The sequence below is a fragment of the Pogona vitticeps genome, chromosome 9, assembly GCF_051106095.1.
Source record: "Pogona vitticeps strain Pit_001003342236 chromosome 9, PviZW2.1, whole genome shotgun sequence".
NCBI lineage: Eukaryota > Metazoa > Chordata > Lepidosauria > Squamata > Agamidae > Pogona > Pogona vitticeps.
Genome location: NC_135791.1, coordinates 27,263,947 through 27,285,745, shown reverse-complemented (window position 1 = coordinate 27,285,745; position 21,799 = coordinate 27,263,947). Strand labels below are relative to the sequence as shown.

At 54.9% G+C, this 21,799-nt stretch overlaps 3 protein-coding genes and 1 long non-coding RNA gene across 9 annotated transcripts; all 4 read left to right on the top strand.

The window, feature by feature from the left end:
- Positions 1 to 22: 22 nt before the first annotated feature.
- Positions 23 to 2,017, top strand: LOC140701953 (uncharacterized). Its single transcript, XR_012080976.2, has 3 exons — positions 23 to 109; positions 1,341 to 1,517; positions 1,712 to 2,017. It is a non-coding gene; the product is annotated as an uncharacterized LOC140701953 (long non-coding RNA).
- Positions 2,018 to 3,763: 1,746 nt separating this feature from the next.
- LOC110071497 (F-box only protein 27) lies at positions 3,764 to 9,008 on the top strand. 5 transcript variants are annotated; one of them, XM_072979730.2, is made up of 7 exons: positions 3,766 to 3,909; positions 4,668 to 4,778; positions 6,251 to 6,609; positions 7,204 to 7,315; positions 7,583 to 7,678; positions 7,919 to 8,159; positions 8,661 to 9,008. In XM_072979730.2, exons 3-7 carry the CDS (start codon positions 6,276 to 6,278, stop codon positions 8,808 to 8,810), a joined length of 933 nt encoding a protein of 310 aa, XP_072835831.2. In that variant the 5' UTR covers positions 3,766 to 3,909; positions 4,668 to 4,778; positions 6,251 to 6,275; the 3' UTR covers positions 8,811 to 9,008. The 5 variants fall into 5 exon arrangements, with proteins under 5 accessions (XP_072835830.2, XP_072835835.2, XP_072835831.2 ...); XM_072979732.2 differs by having other exon boundaries at positions 3,782 to 3,967; XM_072979729.2 differs by lacking the exon at positions 4,668 to 4,778 and having other exon boundaries at positions 3,764 to 3,909.
- Positions 9,009 to 10,156: 1,148 nt separating this feature from the next.
- On the top strand, positions 10,157 to 14,113 carry LOC110075738 (F-box only protein 27). Of its 2 annotated transcripts, XM_072979781.2 has the most exons (7): positions 10,157 to 10,355; positions 11,167 to 11,453; positions 11,632 to 11,676; positions 11,921 to 12,032; positions 12,510 to 12,605; positions 12,829 to 12,967; positions 13,596 to 14,113. In XM_072979781.2, exons 1-7 carry the CDS (start codon positions 10,339 to 10,341, stop codon positions 13,743 to 13,745), a joined length of 846 nt encoding a protein of 281 aa, XP_072835882.2. In that variant the 5' UTR covers positions 10,157 to 10,338; the 3' UTR covers positions 13,746 to 14,113. The 2 variants fall into 2 exon arrangements, with proteins under 2 accessions (XP_072835882.2, XP_078236236.1); XM_078380110.1 differs by lacking the exon at positions 10,157 to 10,355 and having other exon boundaries at positions 10,919 to 11,453.
- Positions 14,114 to 16,316: 2,203 nt separating this feature from the next.
- Positions 16,317 to 21,727, top strand: LOC110075733 (kelch-like protein 35). The gene is given in 6 exon segments (XM_078379989.1): positions 16,317 to 16,404; positions 17,096 to 17,174; positions 17,400 to 17,627; positions 17,721 to 18,419; positions 18,904 to 19,196; positions 19,199 to 21,727. Coding segments are annotated over 6 exon segments (1,860 nt in total). The 3' UTR covers positions 19,672 to 21,727.
- Positions 21,728 to 21,799: the final 72 nt, after the last annotated feature.

Genomic DNA, 21,799 nt, shown 5'->3' with positions numbered 1-21,799 from the left:
CGGCCGGCCGGCCGGGGCTCCTCCTCCTCCTCCTCCTCCTCCTCCCGCGGCGAAGAGGTCGCCGAGACAGAAGGACGGAGCTCCGGGGCTGCCCCGGGTTTTATTATTGGTGGTGGTGGCTGGATTTCTTTTTTGGGGGGAAAGAGAGAGATTACAACTCCCAGTTTCCACCCCCACCAGCGGGACTGGCGACCGGGCATTTCTGAAAGCCGTGGATTCCCTCTGATCCCGGGCAGGGAGGCGCGGATTCCCTCGAAGGGCCGGTCGGGGTCCGGAGAGCCCAGGGAGGGACCCTCTCCTGCGGGCGTCATAAGCATCTTGGGGGGGGGGCGCGCGGAGGGGTGTGTGTGTGTGTGTTTCCCAGCTTCTTGGCTTGATTCTTTTTTTATCTGCTTCTGTTTACACGCGATACGAGCGGCACCGGAGGAGGGAGGGAGGGAGGAAGGGCGCCTGCCTCCCCCCCCCAAGCCCCCGCCCGGTCTCCTCCACCCAAGTCCTCCGTTTCTCGGCCGGCCGGCTTTCCCGCACAGATGTCTGCGGATTTATGAAAAGAGCTTTTGACCTCGAGGAGAAAAAGAAAACAAAAATGGAAAAAGGAAAGGAAAGGAAAGGCGTCTCCCTTTCCAGGCGGTCTCTGAGGAACGGCGTCCAGCTGGGAAGGCCCTTCGAGGGCGAGTCCCTCCTCTGAGCAAGCCCCCCCCCGTGTCCCAAGGAGGTCTCAAGGGGGGAGGGGGGTCTATCCTGGAGCCTTGTTGGTTTAAAACATTTTTTGCACCGCCTTTCTCCTTGGAAGGACCCAAGACAAGATGATGGTCTGTTGTCTTAGCCGGAGAAATTGAACCCTGATTTCAGGGCTAACAATGAAAGCTCAGGAGAGCGAGTGTACAAAAGACTGGAAAGGATCAAAGAAACACGCAGAGGGAAGACTTCAGGCAGACCTTTGAGCTCCCCCCCCCCCAAAAGGTGGCTAAGAACAGCTGGTGAGGGGGATGAGGAGAGCCACGTCCTCCTCTGGAGGGGGTGGTGGGGGTGGTGGCTTGTTGACCTGCGAGAAGGATGCCTCCCTCTTGCTCCCCTCCCCCCTCCCAAGCCATTATCCAAGGGAAGATACCAGAGGTTTTTTTTAAATATACAGTATATCTTAACATTTGCTGCTATGTGAAGATCAAAGATTTAATTGCTTAACCAAGCAGTGAGTCATTGATTGTTTCCAAACACACAAACACACACATTCCAAAAGGTCGGACTAAACACGGTGCTTGGCGTCCTTCAAAGCGATGGAGTTGAGTAATGCAGAGGCGAACATCCCCTCTGAACACGGATGCCTTCTGATCCTCTAGGCAAGCAAAAATCCCAGCAGAAGCCGAGAGAGGGAACGAAGAGAGATCAAAGTCCCGAGATGAGCAATGAAAAGTTGAGGACGGCGTGTCTTGCCTGAGAAAGAGAACTCCGGATCCCTAAAGCTTGCACACTTTTTAGCACGGCCTTCCGGCTGAACTGTGTAACAAAGCCATTAGGTATATATTTCTAGCAGCCAGCTCGGCCTCTTCGGTTTAGAAAGCAGGAAGAGAGAAAAGGGGGGAGGCGAGTGGGGTGGTGGGGGGGGGAGAGAGGAAGGGAAAACTCCCCCTTTGGTAAGCACCTGGGGCACCTAAGGGCCCACCAGTCCCATCCATTGGGTTGATCCTTTGCTCCCTTTCTTTCCGCACAGGCCTGAATTTAATCATTAAAGCCCAAACAACGAGGACTATCTTGCCTGTGTGATGGCTCTGCTGAGCGGCTTCCTGGGAGTAAAAGGACCTGAATCTTTCCGCCAGCTTATGCAAAAATAATGGCTTGGGGCTCTGCCTGGAGGCAAGGGCGGTGCCAGGAGATTCCCAAGGCAGGAGGGGCGGAAGTGGGGGGACGGGACCTGGGGAGGAGGGGGCAAGGAAGCCTCCTGGGTGGTGGGCCCAATCCTAGGAAAGAAGGGCATTTGGGGGCCTGAGGAAGACTCTCTTCACGTTCCCTCTGCTCTTCAGTTGGAATCTGAAAGGACGGGGGGGGTGTCTGGGGGGAGGGGGGAGACCGAAACTCTCATCCACTTCCTAACTCAAATTCAGTTGACCCACCAAACACACTTCATCCAGAAACTTGCAGAGAGTAATAAGGCACCTGGTAAGCTCCTCACTTGTGTTCATGGCTGTTGAGGGAGTCACTCAATGGGTTTAATACTTCTTCAGAGGAGGACTTTCCTGAAGAGGAATCCACTCTCATGGAGCAGAAAGCAGGGAATGGGGTGCTGACCACAGCCCACACATTGCAAGCAGATGCTTGGGGCGGCGGTGGGGGGGTGTTCTGTTTTTTTTTTTTTAATAAGGGGCCCCTCCTGCACTGGACCCAAAGTCCATGCCTTCCACCGCCTGTTTTCCATAGTGGCCAAGCCAATGTCCCCTGGATGCTTGCAGGTGGGCAGGCAATGAAGTCGGTGGGCCTCTCCTGCCTGCCTTCTGCAGAGACGGGTATCCGAGAGTCTGACCCACACTGCCCGCCTGCCTGCCTGCCTTTCATGGGTGACCTATGGCCACCCTGAAGTGGCTCAATAAAGCAATAAGCTGTAATCAAATGCCACGATAAAGCAAAGAACTGAATGGTGGATTCCAGGCTGGGCCCCCAGTGCAAAACCAGGGAGCTCCAGGGACAGGAGACACTGCAAGCTGATACCTCGTGGGGGGGGGGCCTTGTCTCCTCCTGGGTCTGCAGTCCACACCTTGCTTTGCCTTCAGTGGCCATCCTGGAAGACAACAGAGGGCCAAAGGTTCTAGTTACAAACTTGGCCCTGTTTCTTCATCCCTCTGCTATAGAGATTGACAAGCTGTGGGGCCACCAGAAAGCAAAACCGAATCCCCGGATCTCCCACAGGAAAAGCAAAAGCAGAGCCCGGCGGACATGGAGCAGCTCCCAGATGAAGTGCTGGAGCAGATCCTGCAAAATAAAAACTCATTGCTCTTGAAAAATGCCACAAGATCCTTTGCTATTTTTGTTATGACAGAACAGCCTTCTGCGGGGTGGGGCGGGTGGGGGTTTACCTTAGCTTTCATGGGCTACAACAATCCCTGGTAGGCGAAGGGCTGCATGCAGGAAAATTATATTATTGACATTGGCCATAAACAAACAAGTGACCGAACATCCAGGCAATTTACACCTGATCAGCATCAGTTACCTGAGGTAAGTCTGCTGGGCAGCTTATGACTGCTGGAGTAATAAAAAGCAGGAAAAGGGGCCGGTTTGTTCTATCCTGCTGAAAGCAGAGCCTTGCCCTGCGTCTTGTAGGCTTGTTAACTTTTCCCTGTCTGTAAAAACAGTCAAGGTAACAACCAGCTTCTGAATGCATGCAATAAATACACCAAGAAACCATCCTCTCGATGCAAACAGTTGGTGACGGGGTGCAACCTCAAATGCAGACCAATTCAGCCCCGGGAGTCTGCAGGTCACTCGCTGAGAACTGAACCAGCTGGACAAGACAGAAAACGGGGCTCCCTGCCGCTGGGCGCCGAATCAGGCGCCTGCCCAAGGCCCCCCCGCCGCCCCCTCTCCGATTAACAAGATGAGGGGGGAGCGTCGCCTCAGGCAGCGGGAGGCGAGGGGCGGCACCTCGCCCCAAGACCTCGCTCAAGCCGGCAAAAAGCGCAAGAAATCTCCGCGCAGCCGCCTTCTTTTGCCCAGGATTGGCCGGAATGAAAACCGCGGACCAGTAGGAAAAAAGATCGCTTCGGTTACTAGGCAGATCTTGCCCGGGTAAAGCGAAAGTAAATCCGCTCAGCCCTTCCCATCGGCCCGCTCCTTGCAACAGCCGCCCCCGGAAAGCGGGGCTTGCCTGGCAGCCTCGGAAGATGATGAACGGAAGGGTAACAGGAATTCTCCACTGAGGTGTGCACCTGAGAATACAGCCCCGCCCCACTGCTCGCTGCTTCTCGCCGGCTTTCAGGTTTCCCGTGCACCTTAAATAATAAATAGATGGGCAGAGGGATAGACAGATGGGGCGCCCCCCCACCTCCTGCTGCCTAAATCCTTTCCCCTCAGTATCTGGGATCCTGGCTCCCTCCTGGGGGGAGGAGGAGGACCCTGGAGGCCCTTGTTTCTAGGTTAAGCCAGGGCAAAGCAAAACTGCCTCTCTCGACTTTAACAAACAGCCGTTTGTTGGTTCATCGTTCTGTTTCCACTGCTTGGGGAGCCAGCCAGCGAGCGGCTTTTTGGGTGCAAAACTAGGCTGTCAAGGTTTGGGTACTGTGCATCTGGACTGGGAGGGGAGAGGAGCGTAAGCTGCTCTGCCTCAGTCAGCAAAGTGTCTTGGGATGGCCCAGTGCTCAGACTCCTTTGGCCAGACGATGCTTTCCTCCTCTTCCCTATTGTTTGATCAAGGAAGAGTCAAGATGGTCCGGAAGGTTAAGCGTGTTTCGGGCGCAAGCCATGAGCCTGGACATCCCTGCCCCCCACAAGCAGTAGATTTCCGACAGAAAGGCGGTCCCTGCCCTGCCCGTGTTTTACTTGCAAAACCTGCCTGGAAAGTGAAGCTGGTGCCTGGACTGGGCTTTGGGGGGTGGCGGTGGCGGGGTAGAAATTCTGGTGGAAATCCCAGGTGAAGGAGACCCTCCTGAGGGGCAGGAGCTGAGGAAATGTGCTTCTAGGTGAGCTGCGGAGATGTGGACACCCTACGGAGCGGCCCAAGGGAGGGTGGGGGTCTGGCCACGCCATTGATCTGAGGAGGCGAGTTCTCCCCAGAGCAGAAACCTTTCTAGGTAAGTAAAAAAGTGTCAAAGTTTGGTGGGTTGAAAAGACATTCCACCTGCGAGTACGTAGAGAGAGACCTCTTGGGGGCTTCCATGGCTTGTCTGTTGGGCTTTGTTACTCATGCCCAAAGTTCAGATTCCTATTGTCTTGTTTCAAAAGAGGGAAAAGATTTGGCCTTTAAAAAACAAAGAAACGAAGGAGGCCTTTCAGCTCTTGCTCCCCCAGTTCTGGCCCTCTTTGACCCCCTTCCCCAGCCATGCAGGAAACGATTCAACTCAATGGGCCCCCTCTGCACTGGGAGCCCCCCCCCCGGGAACCTGCCACAGGGCCGTAAAAGCAGTTTCTTTGCAAGCAAGCGTTTGTTTTCATAGCAGCGGTGAGAAGGGCTGAAATGCTCAGCACTCTGGAATTTCTTTCCATGTCCCAATACATCCATAGGCAGAATCACATGTTTTTCGGGATGAGAAGGTGCTGCCCGGTCTCGTTCAGAGCTGGTGGTTTTTTGTAGATCTATGAGGAATCCTTTCCAGGCCCAGTGAGAAGCAGGGGTGTCCTTTCTGCGTTATGAGTGTCCTTTTTTTCTGCAGGAGGCATTTTTGTTATGTTAGTGGAAACTCTGCTTGGGCTGCCCCCCCGCAAGCCTGCACATTGTAAGGAAAAGGTGGGAGTTGCCTTTGTAATGGGCGAAGGGGGTGTCACAGAGCGACTCTTCTTTTCCAGGTGGCTGCTGGACCTCAGCCCCTCCCACTGGTCTTCTGCCACCTGCCAGGCCTTTGCCCCTTGGGGTAAGGGCAAGAGGCAGCTTAATAGCGGCGCTGCCACCCTGTTTTGCTTAAGCACCAGCTGGCTTCCTGCTTTGTGTGGCTGGGGGAGGCCCCAAGCTTAGGAAGCTGCACCCTGGGGTGAAGGACCCTTTTATTCCATGAGGCTGTCATTCAGAGGAGGGGCAGGACTTGGTCATCCCAGAGTGCAGGGCACACAACAATGGGCTCAAGTGATAGGAAGACAGATTTCAGATGAATATCCGGAAAAACTTCCTAACAGTTAGAGCAGTACGACAATGGAGCCCATGACCTCAAGAGGTGGTGAGCGCTCCAACGCTGGAGGCCTTCAAGATAAAATTCAGACCGCCACCTGACAGATATCCTTGGATTTGTATTCCTGTCTTGAGCAGAGGGTTGGGCCTCAGTGGCCTTAGAGCCCCTTCCAACTTCACGATTCTATGATTCTGTGAAAACTTTGTTCCCTTCTTGGCAGCAATGCTTAAATGTATTTATTTCACTCACCAAAGAAGTGTCCAAAGCAGAACTCAAACTGTGACATAAGAAATTGATTGTGAGCCATGTAAAGTTTCCTGGAAAAGCTGATGGCCACCCAGCAGTGGGACTTCAGCAGCAGGAGGATTGCAATGCCCCAGAATGGTTGAAGAAGAACACCCTTCTGCCTCCAAAATGTTTTCTCTATAAACTGTTTACCCCAGGAGTTTGATCAGTGCAAGACAGGACATGGGGCTTGTGAAGAGCAGGAGACCCTTGGCCGAGACCCCCCCTGAGGAAGTCGTGCAGAGCCCTGTGGGTCTAAACCAGCTCCCGGATGAAGTGCTGGAGCTGATCCTGAGCTGGGTGCCCGCCCGGACCCTGGTGGCCCGCTGCCGCCTGGTGTGCCGCCGGTGGCGCGACCTCATCGGGAGACCCACCCTCTGGAAGCTGCAGTGGCAGAGGGACCCTGCCCTCCAGGTCGCCCTCCTGGCTGCCCAGCGCTGCCCCAGGATGGACTGGTGCCGGGTGGGCGTCCTGCGCCCCTTCGGGAGGAACCTGATCAAGAACCCCTGCGGAAGAGGTGAGGCCGGTGGAGGGGGGTGGGTGGGGGGGAGAATGAGGGGGTGGGATGGATGGCCCCGACTCCACTAACTTTCCAGTCTGAGAGAGGGTGGGGTTCCCTAAGCAAAGAGTGAGGCCTGTTTTATGGAGCTGCTGCCTCCCCAACACTGACTCTCTCCATTTGGACCTGTTGAGGCTGTTGGGGGAAGATGTGTAGGCCAAGGAAGGGACGTTGCCCACCCTGGGTGTTAAGGTGAGCACTTACTCCCTGCAGTTCGCGTGTTTTCGCTCCCACTGAGAGATTTCATTGAAGATTTCTGTCTGAGCAGTCAGGTTTCCGAATCAAGCCCAGGTTTGTGTCCCTGAGGCAAAAGAGAAAAGAAGGCAGACTCCGATGAGAGCAAGGTGGGGGCCAGGGGGGAGGGAAGACCCCCCAGGCGCTCAATGGGAAAGGGGTCGTCCTGTCCCATGTGGAGCAGCACCAGAGGGAAAATCACACCAGGCAGACTCCCCGCCTTGGCCTTACCTCCGCGTGGGGGCTCCTTCCGTCGAGACGGGCTCCCTGCCCCAGCGGGTGCCTCGCCCCCAGGTGACCTTTGCCGTGTCTCCACAGAGCGGTTCCTGCACTGGGAGACCGAGCACAACGGGGACGGGTGGGCCGTGGAAGCCAACAGGAAATTTGTGGAAGGGGCCGAGGCCCAGACCTGCTTCGTCTCATCCTATCGGTAAGTTGGCGGTGGGCGTTTTCTTCTCCGGCATGGCGGCCAGCCTTTCCTTCTTCCTGGGTGGGAGGGAGACGGCTGTTCTCCTCCTTGTCCGGGCAGCGATTCTGTCATCCTTTGCCAGGAGAAGGAGAGGCTTGTTGTGTCCCGTCCCCCCCCCCCCCGTGCCCTGCCCGGCCCTTCCTCAAGACCTTCCCTTCCACCTGCCTGCTGTCCCCTTGGGGGGGGGGTGGCCAGACTGACGTGGCTTCTGCTCACCTGTCCTTCCAGCTGGTGTGCAAAATCTCAGCTGGTCGACCTTCTAAGGGAAGGCCTGTGGGGGGACCTTCTGGACACCCACCAACCCGAGATTGTCGTCTCCGACTGGTGAGTCCTGTTTCCTTTCTATCCCGGTTTGCTCTCGAGGCCTGTTTGTTGTCCGTTTGTTCTCACATGTCTCTCTTCCGTGACTTCGCCCACCCTGAGCACCGTGTAGATATTCCGTGTTTGGCAGCAGTTGCTTGGGACGGCCCCAGGCCTTGGGGAGAAAGGGCTTGTTTCTCCTTGCCCCCCCCCCCCGGCACCAGCGGCTTCAGTTCCCACCGGGTCCCTTTGCCTTCTCCACAGGTGGGGGGCCCGCGAGGACTGCGGCTGCGTCTACATGATCCAGGTCACCCTCGTGGCGGCCGATCAGAAGTCCGTGATGGCCAGGTTCAACAGCCAGCCGGATCCCATCCCGCAGTGGAACGACGCTGAGTATCAACAGGTCCTCTTGGCCTCTCCGGCTTCCGAGGCCTGTTTTGCGCTTGCTCGATGTTATTATGATTCCGGATGTGGGCCACTCAGGGGCCTCCAGCAGGAAGAAGTGGTACAGAGGCTAAGTGGGGGGGGGGGAGAGACATGCTTCTACCCTGGGGGTTCACTGTGGGGCTGTTGTGATGCTTCCTCTCAGCCATCATGGGGCAGGACACAAATCCTCATGGCCGGAGAGCAGAAAGTGTGGTCTTTTTATTTTGCATTTCAGGTAAGAAGAGAAGGAGAACAGGGGCCTCCTCAGGCAAATATGGCTAGTTTTAGTTTTTTTCTCAAAAAAAAATTCTGGTTGTTGCCATTGTGATAAAAAGGAAGGCGATTAAATATATGGTGGTGTTTGGAGGTTATGCCGGGTCGTGCCTTCTGGTGTGGACAAAAGACCCACTGACGTGTGGAGCTGAGAGGAGGGGGGAGGAAAGGCCCTCACCAGCTGCAGTTCCGTTTTTTATCTCCTGCCCTGACTTGGCCACTCTTGGTGGCTCCCATCGGGGCGGAAGGAAGCCGGCGGTGCCCCTGAGTCCACGCCGCCGTTGTTAGTTTCTCTTTCCCTCGGCAGGTATCGCACGTGTTCAGAGATTACGGCCCCGGCGTTCGCTACGTGCGGTTCTGGCACAGAGGGCAAGACACCCAATACTGGGCTGGGCACTACGGAGCTCGCATCACAAACTCCACGGTCGTGGTCAGATTCTCCCAGGACTCCCAGTGACCCCCGCTTGGGGGGGGCAAGGGGTCTGCACGGCCGCCAACCTCTCACCTCCATCGGCAACGCTGAGGATAATCTGCTCCAAATGAGGAACATGGACGTTGCAAAGGGAGGACAGAACACCGTTACTGGACTTCTTTTTAAAGTATAAAAATTAGCTCAAAGTCAGTTCTGCTTAATAAAGAAAGAAAGAATAAAGAACTCCCAAGTCTTTTTTTTTAAAAACTGTGAAGGCAGGTCATCCTTCTTCCAATAACAAGCATAGTTCTGGGAGTGGGGAACAGAGAATCCTAAGGGACCAGGTTCAAAAGATGGGTCTCTCCCTGGAACTGATGGTTGAGACTGCCGTCTTCAAGCGTCTTGGCCAGATCACTCCAGGATCCCTTTCTTGCATCGGGATGAAGCAAATGGTCCAGAACGGCTTCTGCCTGCCTGCCTTGGTGGATGACCTGCGCTGGGAACCAGATGGGGGGGGGAGAGGGTCTTGCCCCTCTTGGTTCTGCTGGACTCCTGGTTGCTTCCCGGACCATCCGTTGTGGAATCATCCCTTCTGGGGCAGGACTTGGAGGCCCTGTTTTATGTGGGGCCCAGGTTCTGAAGGCGGTGCTCGGGGATCCCTATTCAAAAGTCCGGCCCACGGCCCCACGGAGTCCCTCAGGGCCCTGTTATAGACCGATGAAACTGGCGGTCAAGAAGGTTGGGGTTGGATGTCAATAGAAAAGGGGTTCCGGTCTTGTCTTTCTCAACGGTCTCTTTTCTGTCCACCCCGGAGAAAGCGGTGGGCCATGGCCAGAGATCCGTGGGGGCCGGAGAAGGGCAAACAAACAGAAGCTCGACCCAGACAAAGGGGTGTGTGTGTGTGTTACTCCTGGTCCGTCCAAAGGCCACTTAGTGCGCTTGGGCTTAAGGGAGGCATCTGGTGTGACCCATCCTGTCAATTGTGTTGGAACAAAACAACGCCCGATGATATTTTACCACACCAGCCGCTCCTGGCTCTTGAAGTGGAGTATTCCAGAGTTCAGCTACACTCTTAGAAGTCTGTCCTGGATTTCCCAACAGCCAGCCCCGTGGAGCGATTGCCTTGAGTTCTCATCTGATGAGAAAAGGAGACCGTCTCCCCCCACGTTCTGCTTCCTCCTGAGGCCATTCAGAACAGAGAGAAGATTCTCATCCTGCTTTACCTAGTGCAACTCCAGAGTAAAAGCAGAAGGGAACTGGAAATGGCAGAATAGATTCTGGCCATCTCAAAGGGACCCTGAGGCCGTTCCTGGTGGAGGCTAAGGGTCCCTGGAGAGGAGGGTGGGCGGGGCGGGGCAGGAATGTGGGAATCTGGGAGAAGAGCTCACCTGGGCAGGAGGGGGAGGGGCAGGACTCCAGGGTTGTAGGACAGGAGTGGCCGAGGCCATTTGCCCCCCCCCCCCCGCCGCCGCCCCTGCTCAGTCCAAGCTCCAGGGGAAGGCTGGAGAGGCCGAACCCTGGCTTTCCTCCTGAGCGTTATCAAGGCCTCCTTCCTTAATTCTGAAACCTGCAAATGGAAAGGGGCGCAAGGTAGGATTTGAGTTGATTTTAAAACGTCCCCTGCTGGAACGTGGTGTGCCTGTCATTGAATTGCTTGAGTGATCTCTCTGGTTTGGAGAGTGCCTGAATGGGGCAAAGACGGCCAGGAAGGGCCGTGAGGTAGAGAGAGGGAGAAGAGGATGCGGCCAGGGCGCTGCCGGAGCCGTCTGCCTGCCAGGCGCGCCTTCTCCCCTGCGCTCTCCGAGGGGCTTCGGAGGCGCCCGGACTGGCGGGGTGGTGGGATCCAGGCACGACCCTCAGTGTTCCCCAGCCCCGCCTCAGCCACGGGGCCGGGCAAGAGACGGCTCTTCCTCTGCCCTTCCGCGGACTGGCCGCGTCCCGTTTGCGCTGGGCAGGCGCGCGCGCCGCGGTGGTGGCTGCGCCGCATAGCTTGCGCGCCTCCGGGGCTCTCGTTCTCCCGAGCCCGAAGGGCTGCTCAAGGAGGGAGCCTTCCGTCCAGGGTGACTGGGGCGGCGGCGGGGGGGGGCGAGGGGCTGCCACCCGGGCCGGCCGGGCGGGCGCCTCCTCTGGACGCCACGGGGCCACCGCCCGCTTTCTTTCTCCGAGGCTCCGCGCCTCTAGCGCGCTGGCAACCGGGCGGGCGCTCCTGCCGGCGCCCGGCGGGCAGGGCTGGGTCAGAGCGCATCAAGCGGCGGGTGTGTGGGCGGTCTCATCCCCACATTTGCCCCGGGGACGAGATGCCCCCGGGAGGAGGTTGCAGGCCGTGGATTTCAGGGGCCTTGAAGGCGAGGGTCCCGCCATTCCGCCCCGCAGCCCAGGGACGCCGCGATGTCTCTTGCAGGGCAGAAATGCAGCGCCCGACGGACGTGAACCAGCTCCCGGATGAAGTGCTGGAGCTGATCCTGAGCTGGGTGCCCGCCCGGACCTTGGTGGCCCGCTGCCGCCTGGTCTGCCGCAGATGGCGCGACCTCATCGGGAGACCCACCCTCTGGAAGCTGCAGTGCGAGAGGGACCCTGCCCTCCAGGTCGCCCTCCAGGCTGCCCAGCGCTGCCCCAGGGTGGACTGGTGCCGGGTGGCGGTCCTGCGCCCCTTCGGGAGGAACCTGATCAAGAACCCCTGCGGAAATGGTGAGGCCGGCGGAGGGGGCAGGGAGGGGGCGGCAGGAGACCCCCTTCCCCAAGCAAACACTCAGGCCGCTTTTTCTGGAACTGGCTGTAGTGGCTGATTGCCTGAGCAGAAGCACTCTGCCTATTCTCAGAGGCACCCTGCCATTCCCTAATGCTTTCCGAATTCTGTCTCTGATAGGACTTCCTTTGGAAGATGAACCCAGACTTTGTAAAGCAGCACAAGGTACTCATAGAGAGCAAACTATGCTTGTTATGGGATGGTCCAAAGAGTAGCTCCTTAAGGCCTGGCCTCACCCCAGGCCTGGTTCTGATCCAAAGAGCAATAAAGCAAACGGTTGTGTCGGCAGCCAGCCCAATGGCTAAGCAGGCGTGCCTTGGTCAAGGTTCATGAGGACCTTGAACCAGAAAGCGCTGGCTTGCTCCGTGCCATCGTGCCCACGGTGACCCCCTTGGTGTTACGTCTACAGAGCAGTTCCGGCACTGGAACATCCATTTTTCAAAGACCCGATGCTTTTTGGAAAAGAGCAGGAGAGCCTCGGCAGCCGGAGGAGAACACCCCGGGTTCACTGCTTGTTATCGGTGAGTCGGTTGCAGGTCTTGAGCACCTCCATCCCCCCCCCCTCTTTTTTTTCCTTGAAAGGCCACGGAGAGTCCTGGGAGGCATCCCTTGGAGACATTCTGAGCTGGATCCTGTACTTGTCTCTTGGTCTCTCCATGCTTCACTGCACTCTCTGTCATGCCTCTGTGATCTGGCTCTCCATCTCTAGGATGTCCAGTCTCTCTCTCTCTCTCTCTCTCTCTCTCTCTCTCTCTCTCTCTCTCTCTCTCTCTCTCTCTCTCTCTCTCTCTCACACACACACACACACACACACACACACACACACACACACACACACACACACACACACACACACACACACACACACACACACACACACACAGGGCACACTCATTAAGGGGGTAGAAACGACTCTGACCTTCACTGGGAAACCAGCACGCTTTGGCAGCCGAGGAGCTCCAACGTGTTCACGATCGTTTTTTTGCTTCTCCCCAAAGCTGGTATTCAAAATCGCAGGTGGTTGATTTGCTGCAAGAAGGCTTTTGGGAAGATCTCCTGGACTTCTACCAACCCGATATTATTATTTCTGACGGGTGAGTTATATTCCTCTTTAGCTGCCTTCTGCCTCCAACAGAGCCTAGTGTGAGATAACGAGGTGGTGCTGGCCTGGACGATGCAAACACATGTTGGACTTTTTGGGGTGGTTCCGAAGTCTCGCGCCCAGGTGCCTTCGCCACTGACTTTCGAAAGAGCAGCCGCTCAAGCCTAAGAGCAGCCTCGGCTTTAGCCACGCAGCGTCTTTTCCTTCCTCCCCAGGTGGGACATCCGCCGCTCCACTGGCTGCGAATACTCCATGGCGGTCACCCTCCTGGCAGCCGACCAGGCCTCAGTGATCGCTGATTTCAAGGCTGAGCCGGATTCTACTTCACAGCGGAACTTTGCTGGGTATAATGAGGTACTCTTTGCTACCATTGTTTCTGAAGCCTATCCTGCGCTTGCTGGGGTCTGAGTTCCATGCACTTGGGTGCCTTTTCATTTTTTTCATCTTTATTACCATCAGGAGATCAAAGAGAAACCCTGCAAACTGCAACCAACAGAGGCACTGCCTTATAAATAACGGGCGGGGAAAGTATACAGCTCACATCTCAGAATTAGATAAAAGTTATGCACAACTATGATCATCATTCTTATGTGCCATCAAATCAATTTTGACTCCTGGTGACTCTGCCCAGGGTTTCCCGGGCGTAGAATACCCAGAGGTGCTTCACCGCTGCCTTCTGTGCAGCTTGCCCAAGGCCACACAGGCTGGCTCTTTTTTTCCCTTGGAAGCCTCCCCAGGTCCGAGCACGAGGGGAAATCAAACTCCCAACTTGTGGCTCCAAACCGCTGAGCCATAAATAACTGCCATAAACTGAGATTAAGTAATGTCTTTTCTTCCTCTTGATACTGAAGTATTTGGAATTCCTTCTTAGTTCATAACCAGTCTTGTCCCTCTCCTTGCGGGATACTAGTTGTAGAAGATTATCTAGAATCCAAACTGAGGTTCATCCTGTTTTCATTCATTTCTTTTTCTGCCTCTGTAGGTATCCCATGTGTTCAGAAACTATGGCCCTGGAGTTCGCTACATACGTTTTTGGCATGAAGGGAGAGACACACAGTACTGGAAAGGGTGTTTTGGAATTCATTTCACAAACTCCATGGTTTTGGTTAAAATCTCCCAGGAGCCTGTGTGACCCCCCCCCCCCCCATTGGTGCAGGCTTTTCACTGCCCCCTCAACAGATTCCCCTGACTGCTAATGGAGAACACCACTTCCTCCCTGGGACACCGTCGTCAGGATCCTGTTGCCCAAAGGCAGAGCATAGGGGCAATGACCTGCACCCACCTCTGTCTGGAGTGTCTTCCCCACCTCCAGCTGGTTTCCCATCCAGTGGCCGAGACACAGATGTAATTGCTCCGCTTGTCCGTATTTAGGCAATAGGATTCAGGCCAATGTTCCTGGCAGGGCGGCTGGTTGCCTTCTGTGGCTTGGCAGTCTTTGAGGGTATGGGGCTCCTGAATGTTACTTCTGCTTCTATAACAAATAAAGAACCCCTAGAGTTGGATATGACCAAGTTCCATTGCTACACCTTCAAATAACAGTCGGTTTTAGAAACAGGGACCTCACAATCATAAGACACTTGGAACAAAGATTTACTCCTGCTTGTCATCTTTCCTGCATGCATGTGAATTGAAAGCACCCGATGACTCTGGAAACACTGGGCCTCTTCGAAGTCAGGGCACACCCGGTCCTTCCTTTCCTGATTTGGCACCTTCTTTGAGCTGCCTTTCAAAGCTCTGGCCTTCCCAAGTGGGCTTGTAGGATAAAACATGAAAAGTTTGCATCCGTTGAGCAAGTCCATGAGGGGTGAGCCGGGTGGAGATTCCCACAACACAGTGGGGCGCTCAGGGTACTTGAAGGGCTCACTGAGCCAACGACCTTCACTGAGGTGAGGGGGGGCACCGGGCTTCCGGCCAAGGCCCAGAATTCCACAAGGCAAATGTGTTCTCATGGGTGGCTTGGCTGAGATGCTACTTCAGACGGGGGTGCTCACCGAGACCCCTCGATTGGGCCGGAGTTCCCAAGCTTTGCACCCTTGTAAGGGGGCCACCTCTCTTTTTAGAGGACGTACAGGCCATAGACGTTCACAAGTTACAACAGGGATAGGTGTCATGCGCTGCTGCCAGCTGCTGCACACAATGGCTGGTGGGAGAGACCCTTCCTCGAACCAAAGGTGCTTTTAAGCATACTAGACCCAATATCCACTAAACATGCAAGGCCCACATCCAGAAGGCAACCTGGGCTGACTTCTTGGGAACGGACGGGTGGACGGCTTCCTTGGAACTGATGGGTGAGATCCGGCTGCCTGGCACCAGCATGCCAAGGTCTTGAATAAACCAGTTCACATTGTTTTGAGCAGGTCTGCGCTCAGTACAAATAATTCTGGGCCACCCTCTTTGTTTCTTAGCATTAGGACTGAAACAATTGGGGATTCCATTTAAATACAGATTCCATCAGTCATCCTTGGATTGTGGCAAAGGCAGAAAAAAGCCCATGGAGCTCAACAGGGGTTGAAGTTGTCGTGGGATTTTGCTTTAATGGGGAAAATTGCTATTGATGCATTAAAAGGAGGGGTGGATTGGTGTGTAGTATTGTATTTTTAAATGGTCAAAACTACTGGAACAAGAACCATATACTTCTGTCCCCAGGGAGAGCCAGTGTGGTGTTGTGGAGTAACTGACAGGCTAGGGCTCAGGAGACCTGGGTTCGAAACCCCACTTGGTCATAGAATCTCTAGAAGAGGCACTGGTAAAACTATTCCTCACTCCTTAAGATATATACTTGATAAGGCCTATTGGGATCACCATAAGTCATGTGCAGCTTGGCAGCACCTGACACGCACATCCCTTGTTGAGGGGAGAAGGGAAAGGAGGCTGGCTGCCAGCAATAACTGGTCTGGTTTTTAAAATTTGGTGGACTTCTTTATGGATACAGCATTTTTTAACCAAACCATTTTTCTGACATCTCTGAAAAAAAAAAAAAAGTTTATTAGGACAACTGCTGCTCCTGCCACCACGGCCATGATATTTATCCTGCTCTCTCACCTGGAGAGAGCTCTAAAGCTGGCTGACGTAAATGACTGCCAACAATCCTGTGAGACAGAAATGTGTGGCAAAATGCAAAAAAAGAAAAAAAGAAAAGAAAAAAAAAGAAACAGCAGCGGATCAATAATCAATATAACCAGGAGGGAGGAAATATTTCTTCTGGGAGATGGAACTTCTTCAGACCATGTCTGGAAGCCACGGAGAATTCCACAACCTGGGGGGCAACCACGCAGCATGTTAAGATACATGGAGACACACACACACACACCCCAGCCTTGTTCTTTGACCAGCAGAACCAGTGCCAGAAGCTGGAACCTGGAGGGCTTCCTGACCTGACAGGGGCCCCCTTCATCCTGAAAAGTCTTGCACTGCTAAGGAAGCAAGAAAAGCCAAGGCGAAGCAACTCCGAAGAGGAGGCCTTGGGCCTGGGGAGGTTTCAAAGGATGTCATAGAGACCATTGTGATGAAGCCATGGCTGCCCTGGAGACACGGGGTGGTGGTGGTGGCCTTTGCTCACGTTCCTTGTCCCAGAGACCTTGAGGGATCAAGGGAAGATTCTCTGGGATGTCTCATGTGGACAAGGTGGATAACACCCTACTACGCCCTCCTTGAGAGAGGAAGGGAGGGCATTCCGGGACATCATGCTCCTGGAAGAGACATCATGGACCCACCACCGGCTTGTGCAGAAACAGCTGGAAAGGCCGATGGGCCAGAGACCTCGATGTCCTTGAGGTCCTGCTTCAGCCAAGGTGAGCTTGACTCGAGCGTCTTGGTAGGAAGTGGCCACGGCAACCAGATCCACTGTAGCCCCTGAGCTTCCTTTGTGGAACTGCCTGGGGGGTTCCAGCATGACCCTGCTGTCGGGGGGGGGGTAGCCTTTTTTGTCAGATGCCAGGTGTTAGCGGAGGGGTGTGGTGGTTGTTCAAAGCGTCTCTTGCAACAGGAAATAAAGGCAAGCAAAACCAGACCCTGTGATTGGCAGAGAGCGTGTGAAACTGGCTAGGACAGGTAGACACCCTGACTGCCTACCTGCCTTTGCTCCTCCCTGTTTCATTGAAGGCACTGTTTCCATCTTCTCGAGGGTCTGTACACAGTACCTAGAACAGAATACAGCTGTGGAGGCCTCAGCAGGGACCAAGGCTGCCCACTTTTCGGCACCACAAGAGAACAGAAATAATGCCTGGCGTTCCTGTTCTCTCCAATCCCCACCCTCTGATCTGCTCAACGATTCCTCTCTGTCACTCCCCCCTGCTGCCCGAAGGCTTTCCTAGAGGGGACCATGGAGCAACATCTGGTTGTAGGATGCCTGAAATAGATTTTCCCCCCTCCAGATGTAGTGTCCTCTGCATACAGATCTCCCTGTAAAAGGAGCAGCCATTGCTTTGGGAAGTCCAGACCCAAGGACTTAGAAGATTTTCATATTCCTCCATGTCCTTCCAGGTTTGAAACAGCTGCATCATACTCAGGAGCTCTGTAACGCCACCTTGGTAGCTGGAGGAAAGAGGTTTCCTTGCAACAGGTGGGTCTCAGTCGCTACATTGGCCAGAGTTCCGTTTTAAAACCCCTTGGGGGCTCACAGACACATGCAGAAAACCTTTTAGCCTTGCTAGACCAGATGCTGCCTGCGGAGAGGGCTGCTCCCTTTTTCAGGTGGGGGGGACTGAGGCTAAAGAAGAGGGGTTGATTGAATGGGGTACCCAGGCAGCCTCTCTAAAAGAGTGTGATGATCTCCCTTCTCTGGCAGGGCCCTGTTAGCCTCCGTCAGCCCTTATTTCCAGGCGATGTTCTCAAGCGGCTTCAAGGAGTCCAGGGACGGAGAAGTCCTCCTGAAGGACATGGATCCAGGCATCCTCCAAAACCTGCTCTCCTACCTGTACTCAGGAGAGCTGACCCTCAGTCCGGAGAGTGCTGAAGAGGTGTTCGTGGCCGCCAGTCGGCTTCAGCTCAAGCCGGCCCTGGCACTCGTCAGCAGGTATTGTGGGAGGTCCAGCTGCCATGGGTTCTGCTGGGAGGATGATGGAAAGACTGGGCTCCAGACTTTCACTCTTCCCATTGTTCTTGGCAGGTATCTCATGGAGAGGATTTCCCTGGAGAGCTGCCTTCGCCTTTACATGCTGGCTCGTGATCGCAACCACCGCACCTTGCTGCGTGGCACGTTAGACTACCTGCGGATCCATTTTGGCACCCTCTCGCACCACAAGGATTTCCCCTGTCTGGACCTCGAGGCTTTCGTCAGCATCATCTCCTCGGACCGGCTGGCGGTGGCCTCGGAAATGGACGTCTTCCAGGCCATACAGCGCTGGGTGGTGGCTATGCCTGCTGATCGCCTTTCGACACTCAGGACCCTGCTCCAACACCTACGTTTCCCTCTCCTGATGCAGGACGAAACCGCCCGTCTCCAGGCTGACTTGGCTACGCTTGACCCGCAGCTGGAGCTGCAGTGGGAGGAGCTGGATGGGGCAGGGAGGCTGCAACGGAGCCGGGTCCTGAGGCAGGGCATGTACCAAGAGAGGATCGTGTGCATCAGGGTGCCTCGCTTGGGGGACATCCTCTCTGCCAGCGACGAAGAGGACTGCTACCTGGAGTGCCTGAATCCAGCGACAGGTTCAAGGACAAAGCTTCCCCCTTTGCCGCTGGTGGCTCTTCCTGGCTGCTCCGTCCTGGAACACCGGCTCTACATCTCGGGGGGCAAGCACCCCGATGGCTCCTACTCCCAGGCGCTGCAGGAGTACAACTCTCTAGCGGACGTCTGGCACCAGCTCCCGGCCATTTATTTATTTATTTATTTATTTATTTGATTTGTATCCCGCCCATCTGGTAGGTCAGTACCACTCTGAGCGGCTAACATAAAATATACAGATTATAACGGCATAAATCCAAAAATATCAAATGTCAATTAACAAAACATAATAAATCATAAATAATAAATAGAAAAAGAAGAAGAAAAAGTAAATTAAATTAAATTAAACACTGGCAGGAGGGAAGGCCTTGACATAAAGCCATGTTTTTAATTGAGTTTTAAATGTACCCAGCGAAGGGGCCGCGCGAATCTCAGGAGGGAGATTGTTCCAAAGGCGAGGGGCCACCGCCGAGAAGGCCCGGTTTCTTGTCTTCTCTCTCCGGGCCTCCCTCGGCGTCAGGCCCCTCAGCCTCACCTCCAGGCTCGCGCGAGTGGTTCGGGTAGAACTTGGTGGGTGAAGGCGTTCCGCCAAGTATCGAGGTCCCAAACCGTTTAGGGCCTTATAAGTGAGCATGTCCACCCCCCGCTCCGTCCACATGTTCTTAACGTGCCAGCAGAAGCTCTTTGCTCTGAGTGGCTGGAATGACAGCGGGCCGCTTGCCTCGGCAGAGAGCTTTGATGTGGCCCGGCAGGTTTGGTCGCCCATCGCCAGCCTCCCCATCACCCTGCGTTTCTCAGCCTCCGTGCCGTACAAGGCCAAGCTCTACCTGATCGGTGGGGATGCAGACTCCGTGGCGGTGGTTTATCAGGGCATCCTCATCTATGACATCCACCTGGATACCTGGGCGCAGGTGCCTCTGGGTGTTGTCTTCACGGGGCGTCGGCTGTCGCTTTGGAGACAGGGATCTGTGTCATCGGGGGCTTCTTCTCCAAGAAAGCCACACACCTGTCCCCGAACAGGACGTTCAGCCCGCATCTCCAGTGTACCTCCAAGGGATTCTTCTTGCTGGACTCGGGTGTGATAAGCCAGGAGGTGGCCATCCCTCCCCTGCCCTTGCCGCTTGCCTTTGCTGGTGCCACGGTTTCCCAAGGGAAGGTTTATCTGATGGGAGGGGTCTGCGCCTCCAGGACTCACGATGCCATCTACCATTGGGAGCCCGGGGAAGCGGCCTGGACTCAGTACCCAGAGAGCCTCACAGGGCAAGGGGCCCTCATGCGGAGGGTGTTGAAGTGCGTGACCCTGAAGGTGGCCAATCCAAAGCTCGACGCTCTCCTTAGAGATCCTTGCCTTTGCCGGGTGGCTATTGGGGCAGCTGAACCAAAGCCCCCTTGTTGAGGAGAGTGGGGACTAGGACTAGCCCCCCCTCCCTCGTCCTCCAGATTAGCCTCTCTCAGCCTCAGAGGGTGCTGGGACTCCATGAAAGCTGAAGAAATTCCACAATGAGATGTGGCGTTTTCCTCCGGACTCCTCCAGTGTTCAACTCATTAAAAGCCTGTGCTTGCGCTCTCTCTCTCTCTCTCTCTCTCTCTCTCTCTGTCTGTCTTTCTCCATCAGCCCCTTTCCCTGATTCTTGCAGTCTGTGACTCAGTCAACAGAAAATCGTACCCCAAAATGGAAGAGCTGAGCCTGCAAAAGGAAAGCAAGTTTCCCGTTCGAGAAAAGAACATAGAAGACATGGGGCGTCTTTTATGTAATGTTGTTGTTTAGAAGTGTGATGGGTGAGCAGATGGCATAAGGGCACAGAGGGAGGTCCCCAGGCTGGTGAGGCTGGTCCCAGCGTAGCCCCCGACCCCCCCCCTCCAAGCACTCAAACGACAAGAGCCGAAGGGCTGTGACCACCACGGATGACGAGCAGCTTGTGTTCAGGAAAAAGAGACCGCTTCCTGGGGCAGCCGGACCTACCAACCCCTAGCAACCTCAGGTCCTGGAAGAAGGAAGATTCCAGACCGCCATGCGGCAGAAGCCTTGAATCAGCCTCCGTTGCACAAGCCAAGAGGACAGCCATTAACAGGGAGGCAAAATTGTCTTTAATCATTCATGGACATTAAATATTTATCTGTTCCACATCTGACATGAGCGGACATAGATTTGGGGCAAGGGAGGGGTGGCGGGAGGAACTCGGCAGAAAGCAAAAGAGCATCCTGGGTTCTCTTGAATGAAAAGCATCTGCTCACGGCGTATCTCAGATCCTGGAGAGGTAAAACTGGAAGCTCCTCACACACAGAGTGGGAAGTCCTGTGCCAAGTTCCAAAGGCTCCACATTCATCACGTCCTGCTTTTTAAATCCCTTACCCTAAGAGCGTTTGCAGGATATTTTCAGGGAAGTGGTGGACGTGGGAAACGGCACCATGGCAGCGCCTTCAAGCCCCCGTCCTCCAGGTACTTCCTGATGCTGCAATACCCACGCAATACCTGGGGATGCTGTCATCCTTGCTTCTCGTGGTCCCTTGACCCTCTCCTCTCCAATCCCAGTTTTGGTGGCTACAAGAGCAGGTTCTAGTCTCAAGTGACTTGGAGGCAACCTCAGGACTCCAGCAAAGACTTGAGTTGTTGTCTGCGGCAGCCTGAGAAGCTCTATCAGCAAGGACGCCGGTCCTCGATGAGAGTTCTGCAAGATCCCAGCTTCTGGGTAAGATTCTGGTTGCAGGGCGGACGGGTTGGGAGTTGACCGAGGAGACAAAAACCTTCAGAGCTTACTGACCTTCCTGTTAGTAGAAACGGAGCGAGCCCACGAAGGGAGGCACCTGAAGACTGAAGACAAGAAAGAGACCCTAATCGGGAGCAGGCATGGAGGAGAGACGTGGGAAGAAGTGAAGAAGCCATTTTAGGAAGAGGAATTGTTGCTAGAAGGCAAAGGGTGTGTGCGTGTGAAAGAGAGAGAGAGAGCAGGAAAAGGAGGATATAAATTTGTTATCTCTTATGGGTGACGTGTGCACGAGGAACTGATTTATTTAAAGCGCGTGGAGTGGGAGGGAGTCCCGCTGCCTTCGTTTGCCGCTAGATGTCACAAGCCACCCAGGGACACTCTTCTAAAACCCTCCATATTTAAGCAGTTTATCAGCATGCAATTCTATGCTAATTGGCCAGAGAGGAACTCCCATTTATTTCGGGGGGGGGGGCGCCGCACAGGGAGGTTTGTACCATATATGAAATATTTCCCCCACCCAAAGCAGAGCAGAGTGGCGGAATTCATTGCCACTGACTGTGAAAACAATTTGCTTCCGTGGGTTTTAAAGGGTTGATTGTTTGGCTTTTGCCAAGTAGACCCCCCGCCGCCCCCTCCCCCGGGTTGGGTGGCGGCAGCAAACAGCTCTGTTGTCAAACAGGGTTGCCTCTAATTTTTCTGGCATTCAGTGATGCGGAGAACTCTTGCCACTTGTGGCAACGGTGAGTTCCCACGACCAGTCAGCCTCGTGTTCCATGTGTGCGTGTACGAGAACACCCTGGTTTGGTCTGGTCTCAT

Bases quoted from the DNA above. Each gene is read 5' to 3' on its own strand.
- LOC110071497 (XM_072979729.2), top strand. From the start codon at position 6,276: ATGGGGCTTGTGAAGAGCAGGAGACCCTTGGCCGAGACCCCCCCTGAG. The intron at 7,316-7,582 runs GTAAGTTGGCGG...CTGTCCTTCCAG, and splicing joins TGCTTCGTCTCATCCTATCG to CTGGTGTGCAAAATCTCAGC. The intron at 7,679-7,918 runs GTGAGTCCTGTT...CCTTCTCCACAG, and splicing joins GAGATTGTCGTCTCCGACTG to GTGGGGGGCCCGCGAGGACT.
- LOC110075738 (XM_078380110.1), top strand. From the start codon at position 11,063: ATGCCCCCGGGAGGAGGTTGCAGGCCGTGGATTTCAGGGGCCTTGAAG. The intron at 11,454-11,631 runs GTGAGGCCGGCG...TGTCTCTGATAG, and splicing joins CAAGAACCCCTGCGGAAATG to GACTTCCTTTGGAAGATGAA. The intron at 12,968-13,595 runs GTACTCTTTGCT...CTGCCTCTGTAG, and splicing joins ACTTTGCTGGGTATAATGAG to GTATCCCATGTGTTCAGAAA.